At 35.9% G+C, this 14,712-nt stretch overlaps 1 protein-coding gene across 24 annotated transcripts in view; it reads right to left on the reverse strand.

Moving 5' to 3' along the window:
* SCAPER (S-phase cyclin A associated protein in the ER) overlaps positions 1–14,712 on the reverse strand; it is a 557,109-nt gene that overhangs the window by 513,612 nt on the left and 28,785 nt on the right. For all 24 annotated transcript variants that reach the window (XM_005560160.5, XM_065548231.2, XM_073996464.1 and 21 more), the window contains one exon: positions 4,324–4,441. In XM_005560160.5, the coding sequence (XP_005560217.3) occupies positions 4,324–4,441 (118 nt within the window). The remainder of the gene's footprint in view (positions 1–4,323; positions 4,442–14,712) is intronic.

The following is a 14,712-nucleotide window of genomic DNA, read 5'->3' on the forward strand; positions in this document are numbered from 1 at the left end:
AACAGGAATAAATCAACATCTTAAAGAAGTCAAATACTCTAACAACTTTTAAAAACAAAGTCCAGTTACTGGTACTCCTCAACTTATATACAAATCTGGAAATAGTTCTCTAAGTTCAAATTTCATTTCAACAATAAAATTAAGACTATATGTTTTCTATATAAAACCCCAATATTTTGTTTTAATTTATGATATATGAAATGCACAATTTCATTGTGAAAAGTGAGGTTTCAGTTCTTTGTATTTTCTCACTCATTCTTTTTATAAGAAAGACACTACTGTTTTGTAATTACTATTCTCAACAGCAATTCAAAACAGAAATAAAATTCTTCTTTTTTTTTTTTTTACTTTTATTTTAGGTCCAGAGGCACATGTGCAGGTTTGTTATACAGACAAATTACGTTTCACAGGGGTTTGGTGCACAGATTATTTCATCATCCAGGTAATTAGCATAAGTAACTGATAAGTAGTTTTTCAATCTTCACTCTCCTCCCACTCTCTACCCTAAAGTAGACCCTGATGTCTTTTGCTCCCTTCTTCGTGTCCATGTGTATGTACTCAATGTTTAGTTCCCACTTATAAGTGAGAACGTGCAGTATTTGGTTTTCTGTCCTTGCATTAGTTCACTTAGGATAATGATCTCCAGCTCCATCCTTATTGCTGCAAAGAACATGATTTCATTCTTTTTATGGCTATATAGTAGTCCATCGTGTATATATGTACATTTTCTTTATCCAGTCTACCATTGATGGCCATTTAGGTTTATTCCATGTTTTTGCTATTGTAAGCAGTGCTGTGATGAACATACACATACATGTATCTTTATGGTAGAACAATTTATATTCTTTGAGTATACACCCAGTAATTAGATAGCTGGGTCAAATGGTAGTTCTGTTTTTAATTCTTTGAGCAATCACCAAAGTGCTTTCCACAATGGCCAAACTAATTTACATTCTCACCAGCAGTGTGTAAGTGTTCCTTTTTCTCTGCAACCTCTCCAGCATTTCAAAATCGGAATAAAATTCTATAAGGTATAACAGAATAATTTTCCTTTCTGCAAAATAATTTTGGGGCCAGGTCCCCTGAAGCAGTATAAATGAGCCATAACACACAGGTACCTAGCTATCAGCTTATCCGACATAAGTGGGACACCCTCACCGTTCCACCAGGGGTGAAGGGAAAGAATGCTATAGTAACCTACAGAGCCCCATCCTTTAATTACATAAAACAATGTACCAGCAAGTTTTTTTAGAATATCCAGCAGAAAAACCAGCTTAGAATAAGCACAAGCTGTAATATACCAGCAGGTTTTTAGAATATGCAGCAGAAAAACCAGCTTAGAAACAAAAATAATATGAAGCAGAGAACTTTTTTAAGTGGAATTATCCTCAGAAGCACTTAAGTGTACATTGTAATCATAAAACAGAACAAGTTGCTATTAAAAACTTAGTTTTTAATCGCCTATATGTGGCAAAGCTTTAACAATATAAAATAATCCTTAACAAAAATTGTAAATGTTAATATTCTTCTTTTGTCATCATTACTACGGATATTGAGAAAGTTCTAATTATCTGTGCTTACAGTTTTTTGGTTTTTCTTTCTTTTTTAAGATGCAGTCTCTCACTCTGTGCCCCAGGATGGAGTGCAGTGGCGCGATCTGGGCTCACTGCAACCTCTGCCTCCCAGGTTCAAGCCTCACGAGCAGCTGGCATTACAGGTGCCCACTGCCATGCCCAGCTAATTGTTTTGTATTTTAGCAGAGACAAGGTTTCACCGTGTTGCCCAACCTGGTCTCGAACTCCTGAGCTCAGGCAATCTACCTGCCTTGACCTCCTAAAGTGCTAGGATTACAGATGTGAGCCACTGCGCCCAGCCTGTGCTTACAGTTGTATTATGTTACAATAGTCACAAATGAAGCTTTAAAATTGTACTGGCCAATTATTTATGTTCTTATATGAAAAATCAGATTATGTACAGATGTTTATTATATTTTCTTTGTTTTTTGAATAGAAACAACTTTAATAGAAACACCTTTGAACTATTTTATGTTCAGAATAACCCATGGAAAATGAGATAATACAATTTCATATAAAAATATTTATAATACACAGCAACCACAAAATACTTTTTTTTACTTCTATAATAAATCATGTTGATATGTACTTTTATCAAAGAAATGAAGTAAGAGTAAGCTCCTTGTGAAAAGATTAGCTGTTAAGAAGTTGAATTGCAAAAGATAAATCCAATTTTCCCCTCTATTTGATAGTTTTTATGATTCAAAATAACTGCTCTCTAAAAATAGCTAGGAAAACTAAGAAAGAAAAGCTACAGGGGAAGACAGGTCCAAGCAGGCATTTTAAAATACCATAATACCTCCATAATTAAAATAATATGGCACTCACACATGAATTAGGTAAACAGACTAGTAGAATGGAATACAATTACATATGGAAATTCACTCTACAGAAAAGGTGGAATCTCAAATAACAGGGGCAAAGATAAACTTCATAGTAAGTTATGCTGAGGCAACTTGTTAGCTATAAGGAAAAAGATAAAATTAGATCCATACCACACACTATGTGTAAGAATAAACTACAAATGGGTCAGAGGACCAAATGTAAAAAAGATAAAGATTTAAAACATTTTTTAAAGAAAATTTTAAATAAAATAAAGTGTAAAAATAAATTTAAAAGAATAAAACAGGTGAATTCTTGTTTAGCTTGAAACACCTTGTGTAAAGATGTAAACACCTTGTGTAAAATTCTTGTTTAGCTTGAAACACCTTGTGTAAAGAATGGAAACATGATTAGAACATGCCAAAAGGAACGGGAGCCAAGTTAAAGGGTCTCCCATTTGAAAAATCGAGAACAATCTGAGCATCAAAATAGAGTAATTGTACCCCATTAAATACCATAAGAAGCCACGAGTCCATACAAACTGAAAATATGAATACATACATACATATAAAAATAAAGAGGAGATGCTAAAGCTCTTCCTTATATTAGAAGGCTAACAAATGCAGAAGGAATGATGGAGTTAACAAATCACCACTTTGCAACCACCAGAGGTATAACATAAGCCAAGGATTATCAATAGAAGCTAAAAGTAGTGAGTGTACTGTTTCAACAAAAACAGGATATTTACACAGTTTCAAACTATCTTACCAAAAATTACTCATTAGTTACATAGGAAAAAATTAGTTACTTTACAGTAGAGAAATTTGGCAGACAACACTTAAAGCAACTGATTAAATTAATGAGACAGTTATCATGAACTTCCTCTGATAACTAAAAAGGACACATCATTTCTATAGAATTCCTACTAAAAACACATACCCGAATCTAGTCATGAAAAGATATCAGACAAACCTAACTATGAGGAGTATTCTACAAGCCCTCAGAAAATTTCAAAGTGAGGTCTCCTGAAGTGTATGCCAATCTCCTGACTTCTGTATCTCCATCCAATCTTCAACATCCCCAGAAACAGTTGCTTCACACTGCCTCTAGCCATTAAAGGGAGGGGGGAGATTTTTTTTTCTAGTTCAAATAATAATAATGAAAACTAAAGAAGTAACTTCTATTTTCTAAAGTATTACATTAAATTGCACCTAATTATGATACATATGATTTTTTTAAAATCTTTTTATTTTTATAAGAATTTAATAAAAGAAAAAACCTAAATGTCCATTTTCATACTGCTTATAAAGAACTGCCTGAAACTGGGTAATTTATAAAGGAAAGGGCTTTAATTGACTCATAGTTCAGCATGGCTGGGGAGGCCTCAGGAAACTTGCAATCATGGTGGAAGGAGAAGGGCAAGCAAGGCACCTTCTTTACAAGGCAGCAGGAAGGAGAAGTACCGAGTGTAGGGGAAAGAGCCTCTTATAAAACGATCACATTTCATGAGAACTCACTCACTGTCATGAGAACAGCATGGGGGAAACCGCCCCCATGATCCAATTACCTCCACATGGTCTCTCCCTTGACATGTGGGGATTATGGGGATTATAATTCAAGGTGAGATTTGGGTAGGGAGACAAAGTCTAATCATATCACTAAATCTCTTATCACTTTAAAAAGCCCTAATCTGCCAGTCATAACACAATAAACCCAATTTCAAATTTCACTATTACCTGAAAAAGCAAAACTAACTGTAAGGCTTTTATAAAGCCATGTGTGTATAAAAGCAACAAAAAATCATTTCTTATTTAACATACTAATCAGCCCCAAGAGGTCTAATTGCAAACAGTTTTCAGTCTATCTATTTAGGACTAAATACATCCTTCTTATTTACAAAAATGAAACTAATTTTTTAAATACATACCATCATCATCTTTGCTTTCTAGTGGAACACTCCAAGCTATTAGGTTTCTTGCTGTACGACCCTCCTCTGCAACTATTCTCCTTACTTTGTCATGACTATTGGAGCGCTGGAATGAAGCCTATGTATGGAAAAAATGGTACTTATTAGATTATTAGATATTACATAAGTCAAAATATATAATATATTTAACAAAGTCATTAGTTCTCACATTTTTCTCAAAAAGAAAACACTTAAAACTAATTTGGGATTTGGTAGGTTGTTAAACAGAGAAGAGAAAGTCACAAGTCTTTTTTAGATCTAAAAACACTGAGTTTTGTAACTCTAAAAAATAAACAAATTATTTAAATAATAAATATAATCTAAGGTTTGAAAAGTGGCCTAAAGAGCACAAACACTGCTGTGGACTAATATCTGCACCATCCCTTACACATCAACAAGTACAAGTGTGAAAGAGACCAGTTTTCAGAAACATCCTATGTATTTCCCCTAAAAGACCTCTTCAGCATAAAATATTTTGGAAAATCCTTTTTTTATTCCCTAAAGTAAGTCAACATTCAGTTTTTAGCTACATAATTTTATCTCCTAGTTATTAGGATTCAAATAATAATTGCTGTTAACAGGTAAATTTAAATTGCAATTTTTAAAACTCAAACTACTGCACAAAATATGTGTAATTTCTTGCTTGCTCTAGCCCCGCCTGGCCTAAAAACACGAGCCTACAGGTTCAGCCCCACCAACAACCTGTGCCAGCTGGGAGCCAGGTCCAGTAAAATAAAGGAAATTGCTTCCCCACTAATGAATGTCATATCAAAATAGTCTGTTTTCATAAGCCAAGTATCTGTGAGAAGAAAGAGATCATAAAGCACCCATATGAACACAAGGATACAGCCTGTTTATCTAATCCTTAAATCTGTGTGGGCAACCTGCCTCTTTGTGAAACAAGTTCACCACTGGGCCAGCCCAAAATCCCAGTCCAATTAGTAGGTGCCTCCATGCCCTTCTATAGTTCTTGCCAGCCTGGATTTTTAGATATCCTGGAATCCTAAGGCACAATACATTTAACAAGGTAATTACTATGTGCAAAAATATCAAGAGACTGAGGAGAATATAAAGAAATATAAAGTATTGTGCTTGTCCTCAAAGAGCTAACAATCCAAGCCAATGAAGCAAACATGTAAGAGTAAAAAATAATACATGAATTAACAAGTATAGTAGGTAGTCAGTCTCCAAAGATGCCCCTCTTGGCTCCAGTGAACCACACCTGCTGGTGTTCATGTCCTCATGTAATCCACTCCCCTTGAATATGCCTCTGTGACTTGCTTTCTGACCAATAAAATGAGGCAGAAAGGACACTGCATAACTTCTGAGACTAGGTCATTAGAAGCTTTGCAGCCTCCACCCAGTCTCTTAGAATGCGCCCTCTCTTAAAATCCAGTTGTCATTATCGGGGGAACTCAACCCGGATAATTCAACGTGGGTCCTTTTCTATTTTCCCTAAGTGTCAGCCGGTCTGTGAAATAAAGGGAAATAGTACAAAAGAGACAAATTTTGAAGCTGGGTGTCCGGGGGAGACATCACGTTGGCAGGTTCTGTGATACCCCCCAAGCCACAAAACCAGCAAGCGTTTATTAGTGATTTTCAAAAGGGGAGGGAGTGTACGAATAGGGTGTGGGTCACAGAGATCACATGCTTCACAAGGTAATAAAATATTACAAGGCAAATGGAGACAGGGCGTGATCACAGGACCGGGGCAAAATTAAAATTGCTAATGAAGTTTTGGGGACACGTTGTCATTGATAACATCTTATCAGGAGACAGGGTTTGACAGCAGACAACCAACCGGTGGGACCAAAATTTATTAGGTGGGAATTTCCTCATCCTAATAGGCCTGGGAGCGCTATGGGAGACCGGGGTTTATTTCATCCCTTACCTACAACCGTAAAAAACAGATGTCCCCAGAGCGGCCACTTTAGAGATCTCCCCCTAGGAACGCATTCTCTTTCTCAGGGATGTTCCTTGCTGAGGAAAAGAATTCAGCAACATTTCTCCTATTTGCTTCTGAAAGAAGAGAAATATGGCTCTGTTCCGCCCAGCTCTCAGGCAGCCAGACCTAATGGTTATCTCCCTTGTTCCCTGAACATCGCTATTATCCTGTTCTTTTTTCAAGGTGCCCAGATTTCATACTGTTTAAACAATTTGTGCTGTTAACACAATCATCACAGGGTCCTGAGGCGACATACATCCTCAGCTTACAAAGATGATGGGATTAAGAGATTAAAGACAGGCATAGGAAATCACAAGAGTATTGACTGGGGAAGTGATAAGTGTCCATGAAATCTTCACAATTTTATGTTCAGAGACTGCAGTAAAGACAGGCGTAAGAAATTATAGAAGTATTAATTTGGGGAACTAATAAATGTCCATGAAATCTTCACAATTTACATTCTTCTGCCATGGCTTCAGCCAGTCCCTCCATTCAGGGTCCCTGACTTCCCGCAACAGTCATGCCATGAGAAGCCCAAGCCACAAGTAGAGAGACCACACATGGGCAGCACTCTGGTTGACAGGCCCTAGCTGAACTCCCAGAGGACAGCATCCTCTGCCCATTGTGTGAGTGAGCCATTTTGGACATTCCAGCCCAGCTGAGCCCCTAGAAAACTGCTGCCATGCCAGTACCCAAGCCAACATCACATCACAAAAACCACCCAGTCAACTCACAGAATGGGACAATAGGAACTAGATGAATGTACCCTAACACACAATACACACACCTGGAACTATCTGTATACAGATATTAAAAACCGTGAGTTTACACTGATTGATTTCAATCCTATGCCACAGGGCTCATTTCAGCCTTTCTCTTTGCTTGTTTGAAACTTCTTTCTCCAACATAAGATCCCAAGTTTTCATTATCTACAATCTATTTACTTATCTGTTCAATTCTAATATATACACAAAGTAGTTTCAGAATTGCTAACCCATACTCCTATGAGAAACACATTTACTAACCACATTACAGCATTTATGTATGGTTCTTATCTTTAACCTTACAATAAATTAATGTTTGCCAAAATCATGTAATTAGTTCTCATCTTCCCCTGGGAGTATGTTACTATTTGCCTTCCAGTTTGGATTCTCCCCACGTACTGGTTAATTTTTATTCTTTTGGGGAATATGTGAAGAAAAAGCACCACATTATTTTCAAATGAAGGAAATTAATGAGCAGCATCACTTCAGGGAAAGAAAAAAAGTCACTATAGTACACTCTAGAGCAAGGGTCAGCAAAGATTTTCTACAAAGGGCCAGATAATAAATATTTTTTTTACTTTAGGCTTTGCAGGTCATAAGATCTCTGTAACAACTACTCAATTTTGCCATTTTATGTGAAGCAGCATAGTCAATATGTAAACAAATAATGTGGCTGTATGGTAACAAGCCAACTGTGAGATAAACAGATACATATTACTCGTTATTCTGAAATAAATTCAAATTACTGAAAAGTTCTAAATTCACACAAAGAATATCAAACATACCCTCACACATTTTTTCCTGAAGCATTTGAGAACAATCTGCAGTTATATTCCTTGGCAGTAAATACTTCACTATGTATTTTATATATGTAAGGATACTCTCCTATATCACTATACCATAACTAACAAAATCAGGAGATTATCACTGACACAGAATTATTATTTAAACTACAGCATTTAAATTTCACCAACCGTCCCATTAATCTCTTTGACAGTATAAAATAAAGTTGAGAAAAAGGTATAAGCCCAGTTCTCCCAGAAACTCTGCAAACCCCAAAAAGGATAAATTGTACAAAGAAAACCACACTTAAGCATTGCACAGAAAAACTGATAACACGAAACAAAGAAAAAAATCTTAAGAGTACAAAGGAGAGGGAAAAATCAACTCATTACCTTTAAAGCAATAGCAGTAAGACTGACAGCCTTGCATTGTCCAGGAAGCAATAAAAGTAATAATTTATAATAAACTCTAATAAATTGATAACTTATTGCCTATTTAGTGGTATAGTAGGGTCAAAATCCTGACTGAAAAAGGTTCAAAACAGAATGATGAGAAAAATGGAGAGAGTATTAAGATACTTTGAGTTTCGTCATAAAGGAGAATAAAGAAATAAACAGAATGGATTTTTAAGGTAAGTGATAGTATATCATACTTTCATACTGATTGGAATGATCCAGTACAGAGAGAAATTGTGTTATGATAGGAAAGAGAGAATGACAATAGGTGCTAAATCTGTGAGTGACAGGAATCAGGTTTCGGTACAAAAATGAGTAACTAACCAACTAATATCCAAACTACTAAAAAAAACAAAGATTACATTCTTCTACTCTAATTCTCTGTGATGAGAGTCTAATCCAGAACTTGTCACTTTTTACGTCTTTAACATAAACATCTGTACCCACATTCCTTCATTCCTCTGACCTTACCCTGAATATCCATGTGTCATCTACTTACCTGACTCATTAAGCTTTCACTGAAACTCACTGTCACTGTCCAAACCCCATTCAGTGTCCTCTAGATTTGCAAGTCACTTCTCTACTCATTCCCATACTTTCCAATCAACGTAACACCAGAAAACCTCCTCGTTTAGCTTAAGCACTTCTCCCATTAAGTATTAGTCAGTGCTATGTAACTTACACTGGCATCTATCATTTAGGTTACCTAAGCATTGTTCTAACCAAGAGTATCACAATTGTTTCCAGGCCAAATGAACAAGTATAAATAGGTGGCCTACTTTTCAGCTCTATTTCAGATAATTCCCTTACACAATCACCGAACATCCTGTGAGAGAGAGAGAGAAAGAGACAGAGTGAGAGTGTGTGTGTGTGGAGGGGGGGGGTCATAAAATTCACTATGCCATACATTATACTCTAAGTCAAGAGTCTTCACAAAATAATGAGTTTCCAAGAACTAAAATGGATAATCACAAAATAGCAATGTTGTAACACTAGACCAGAAAACTTCAAATCTAATATTCTTTACTTCCATAAACATTTCAGGCCGGGCGCGGTGGCTCACGCCTGTAATCCCAGCACTTTGGGAGGCCGAGGCGGGCGGATCACAAGGTCAGGAGATCGAGACCACGGTGAAACCCCGTCTCTACTAAAAATACAAAAAAAAAAAAAATTAGCCGGGCGCGGTTGTGGGCGCCTGTAGTCCCAGCTACTCGGGAGGCTGAGGCAGGAGAATGGCGTGAACCCGGGAGGCGGAGCTTGCAGTGAGCCGAGATCGCGCCACTGCACTCCAGCCTGGGCGACAGAGCGAGACTCCGTCTCAAAAAAAAAAAAAAAAAAAAAAATTTCAATTTTACCAAGTTGGCTCTTTTGTATTTAGTATATATACATAGATACACATTCAAAGAAAAACCACTAGTTCAAGACTTTGATTTTATTCTTAGTTCCAATACTTAATAAGCAAAAACATCATAACTACTCATCTTACTACAAGATCTGATTGAAAATCATTTTTCATTTTAAAGCACAGATGCTTTTTGTAATATATGCTGTATGGACTCCTTTCAGTAAAAACCCAAAAATTCTAATGATTTTTAGTAATCCAATTCTTATAAAAATGTCAGTAGTAATGTAAATAAAATAGTTTTAAGCATTTTAATATCAGTATCAGGGTCTGAAATGCAATAAATGGTTCTGAGATACTTCATAAAATAGATGTCTATTTCAAACAGTATTTTTTTTAACCTAGGTTATTTTCTCACAGGAGTCTTCAACAAAATATGTGTATTTTCATCCAAAGTCACAGTGTGCCACCTAGTGCTGTATGGAGATTTTACAGAGACCTGTACAAATACTTAATGTTTCGATTAAAAGCACCAGTCTTCAGTGAAAGTTTTTATGTTCAAATCTTACAGTACACAATCTAAGAAAGTAAGTGTTTAGAATAGTCACCAAAGAGGCTAGGTACTTCTAAGACTTGCTCCCAAATAAACTTCTTTCTCTTAGGTTTAAAATATCTAAATAATTTCAATTTTAACAACTTTTCCCACGATCTTGAAAAAGTTACAAGTACTATTTACTAAATATATATCTGTCTCCATAAAACTTTCTACTTTATACAACTTCTTCAAAATCCATTCATACCACTACCTGCCCATAAAATGAAATTCTTATATCTTTTTTCCAATGTTTTTCAGCTTTCTGAATAATTCAGAGAAGAACCTTTCTCTTAAATTCCCACTACTAAAGCCCTTAATACTTTGGGTAGTATGAAGATAAGATTACTAATCATGAAGCTTACCTGAGAAACCATATAATCAGTATAATTTCCCTAATATTACAGAATAAGCTGGAATCCTGTTCAGTAATTTATGATAACTTTATCAGTTTTTACCAATATTTCACACCATCTAAAGGTAAAACCATAGATGAACTAAGGATGGCTAAACTATTATAAGGGGGAAACAACCTCTCTCTTGTATGAGCTACTCTGTTCTGGAGCCTCTGTTAGAGCTCACTAGCCTATACCCTAAATAATATATCAAGTCTTATCGAGTCTATCTCCTAAACACAACTGGAGAATGTAAATCCACTACCATCACCCTAGTCCAAGCCATCATCATCTCAAATCTAAATTATTAATACTGTATCAGCCTCCATGACAGAGACTACAACATGCATCAAAACCACTTGCTTTCTTTCCTGTCACAAAGCTAGACAACACCTTCCAGTCTTTCTTGCAGACAGATGGCCATGTGACTTCTGCATGCTAGAATATAGGGGAAAATGAGGTAAGCTATGTCCAGATCTGATTTATTTTTTTTAAAGTCTCCTGCATCATCGGCTATGCTCTCTCCCTCAGTTCACCACTTACTGGCCAGATGCACAGGATCTAGCAGGACTCTCTAAAGAATGACAGAGTCAAAAGATAAAAAAAAAATTTAGTCCCATCAAAATGTGAAAGGTCACATGCTGAATACCTACACTGAACTATTAAGTGAACAAGAAATAAACTACTAATCTGTTGGTTCCCCTTCCAGTTATGAAACCATAAAAGGCATCCACATTGAAAAGGAAGAAGTCTGTTCACTCTGATGATAGTTTCTTTTGCTGTGCAGAAGCTCTTTAGTTTAATGAGATCCCATTTGTCAATTTTTGCTTTTGCTGCCATTGCTTTTGGTGTTTTAGACATGAAGTCTTTGCCCATGCCTATGTCCTGAATGGTACTACCTAGGTTTTCCTCTAGGATTTTTATGGTATTAGGTCTAACATTTAAGTCTCTAATCCATCTTGAATTAATTTTCGTATAAGGAGTAAGCAAAGGATATGAACAGACATTTCTCAAAAGAAGACATTCATACAGCCAACAGACACATGAAAAAATGCTCATCATCACTGGCCATCAGAGAAATGCAAATCAAAACCACAATGAGATACCATCTCACACCAGTTAGAATGGCGATCATTAAAAAGTCAGGAAACAACAGGTGCTGGAGAGGATGTGGAGAAATAGGAACACTTTTACACTGTTGGTGGGATTGTAAACTAGTTCAACCATTATGGAAAACAGTATGGCGATTCCTCAAGGATCTAGAACTAGATGTACCATATGACCCAGCCATCCCATTACTGGGTATATACCCAAAGGATTATAAATTATGCTGCTATAAAGACACATGCACACGTATGTTTATTGCAGCACTATTCACAATAGCAAAGACTTGGAATCAACCCAAATGTCCATCAGTGACAGATTGGATTAAGAAAATGTGGCACATATACACCATGGAATACTATGCAGCCATCAAAAAGGATGAGTTTGTGTCCTTTGTAGGGACATGGATGCAGCTGGAAACCATCATTCTTAGCAAACTATCACAAGAACAGAAAACCAAACACCGCATGTTCTCACTCATAGGTGGGAACTGAACAATGAGATCACTTGGACTCAGGAAGGGGAACATCACACACCGGGGCCTATCATGGGGAGGGGGGAGGGGGGAGGGATTGCACTGGGAGTTATACCTGATGTAAATGACGAGTTGATGGGTGCAGCACACCAACATGGCACAAGTATACATATGTAACAAACCTGCACGTTATGCACATGTACCCAACAACTTAAAGTATAATAATAATAAATAAATAAATAAATAAATAAAAATAAAAAATAAAAAGCTATTCCAAGCAAAAAAGAAAAAAGAAAAAAAAAGAAAAAAAAAAAAAAAGAAAAGGAAGAAGTCTAATTAGCCTCGTTTGCAGATGACATCTTTTACTTAGAAAAATATAAAGACAGTCAGGTGTGGTGGCTTACACCTGTAATCCCAGCACTTCGGGAGGCAGAGGCAGGGGAACTGCTTCAGCCCGGGAGCTCAAGGCTGCAGCGAGCTATGATCGCACCATTGCACTCCAGCCTGGGTGACAGAGTGAAACACTGTCTCAAAAAAAAAAAAAAAAAACCAAAAAACCTAAAGACTCCACCAAAATATGTTAGAACTAATTAACAAATTCAGTAAAGGTAGAGGATACAAAATCAACATACAAAAACCAACAGTGAACAATTCAAAAAAGAAAATCAAGAAAGCAATCCCATTTACGACAGTTACAAACAACATAAAATATCTTGGAATCAATTTAAGCAAAAAAGGGAAAGATCTAGACTGATGAAAGAGAATGAGGCTATAAAAAATGGAAAGGTATTTCATGCTTATGAAATGGAAGAATACTGTTAAAACAACAATACTACCCAAAGCAATTACAGACTCAATGTAATCCCTTATCAAAATATCAATGACATTCTTTACAGAAATAGAAAAAAAAAAATCCTAAAACTTATATGGAACACAAAATACCCCAAACAGCCAAACCTCAGCAAAAAGAATAAAGCTGGAGACATCCCAGTACCTGACTATAGTAACAAAATCAGCATGATACTGGCATAAAAACAAACACACAGACCAACGGAACAGAATAGAGAACCCAGAAATAAACATATGCATTTACAGCCAAGTAATCTTTGACAAAATTGACAGGAACATACACCAGGGAAAGAACACCCTATTCAATAAATGGTGCTGGAAAAACTGGATAACTTTATGCAAAAAAATAAAATTCCTATCTCTCACCATACCAAAAAATCAAATCAAAATGGATTAAAAACTTCAAGGTAAGACCTGAAACTATGAAACTACTAAAAGAAAACTTGTCTGGGTAAAGATAACTTGTCTAGGTAAAGACTTGTTTGTGTAAGATCTCAAAAGCACAGGCAACGAAAACAAAAACAGACAAATGAGACTATATTAACTAAAAGGATTCTGCACAACAAAGGAAATAATCAACAAAGAGACAATCCACAGAATGGAAGAAAATATTTGGAAACTACCCATCTAATAAGAGATTAATAACCAGAACATATGAGGAGCTCCAACAACTCACTAGCAAAACACAAATAATCCAAATTAAAAATGGGCAAAAGATCTAAATAGACATTTCTCAAAAAAAAGTATACAAAATGGCCAACAGATATATGAAAAAAGACTCATCACTAATCACCACAGAAATGCAAATCAAAACTACAATGAAATATCATCTCACCCAGTTAAAATGGTTTTTATCAAAAAGACAGGCAATAACATGCCACCGAGGATGTGGAAAAACAGTACACTACTAGTGGAAATGAAAATTAGTATGCCATTACAGAGAACAGTATGAAAGTTCCTCAAAAAAACTAAAAATAGACTCGACATATGATCCAGCAATTCCACTACTGGGTATATATCCAAAATAAAGGAAACTTTAATCAAAAAGATATCTGCACTCCCATGTTTACTGCATCACTATTCACATACATGGAATCAACCTAAGTGCCCATCAACAGATGAATAAAGAAAATGTATTACATATACAAAGTCGAATATCATTCCGCCATGAAAAAGAATAAAATCCTGTCATTTACAACAATATAGATGGAACTGGAGGTCATTAAGTTAAGTGAAAAAAGCCAAGCATAGAAAGAGAATTATCACATGTTCTCCCTATATGTTGGAGCTAAAAAAGTGGATCTCATGAAAATATTGAGTAGACTGGTAGTTACCCAAGGCCAGGAAAAGTAGTGGAGTGGGGTGGGAGGGGATAAAAAGTTGATTAACGGGTACAAATATATGGTTGGATAGAAAAAATAAGACCTGGTGTTAGATAGATCAGAGGGGTGACTATAGTTATAATTCTTCATTATGCATTTCAAAATAGCTAGAAGAGAATAATTTGAATATTTCCAGTGTAAAAAGACATATTTAGGTTGACAGATACAACCAAGTATACTAATTTGATCTTAACAAATGATATGAATGTAATCAATTATCACATGTACCCCCAAATTATGTACATCTCTTATGCAGCAATAAAA

Source organism: Macaca fascicularis, chromosome 7, assembly GCF_037993035.2.
Source record: "Macaca fascicularis isolate 582-1 chromosome 7, T2T-MFA8v1.1".
Lineage (NCBI taxonomy): Eukaryota > Metazoa > Chordata > Mammalia > Primates > Cercopithecidae > Macaca > Macaca fascicularis.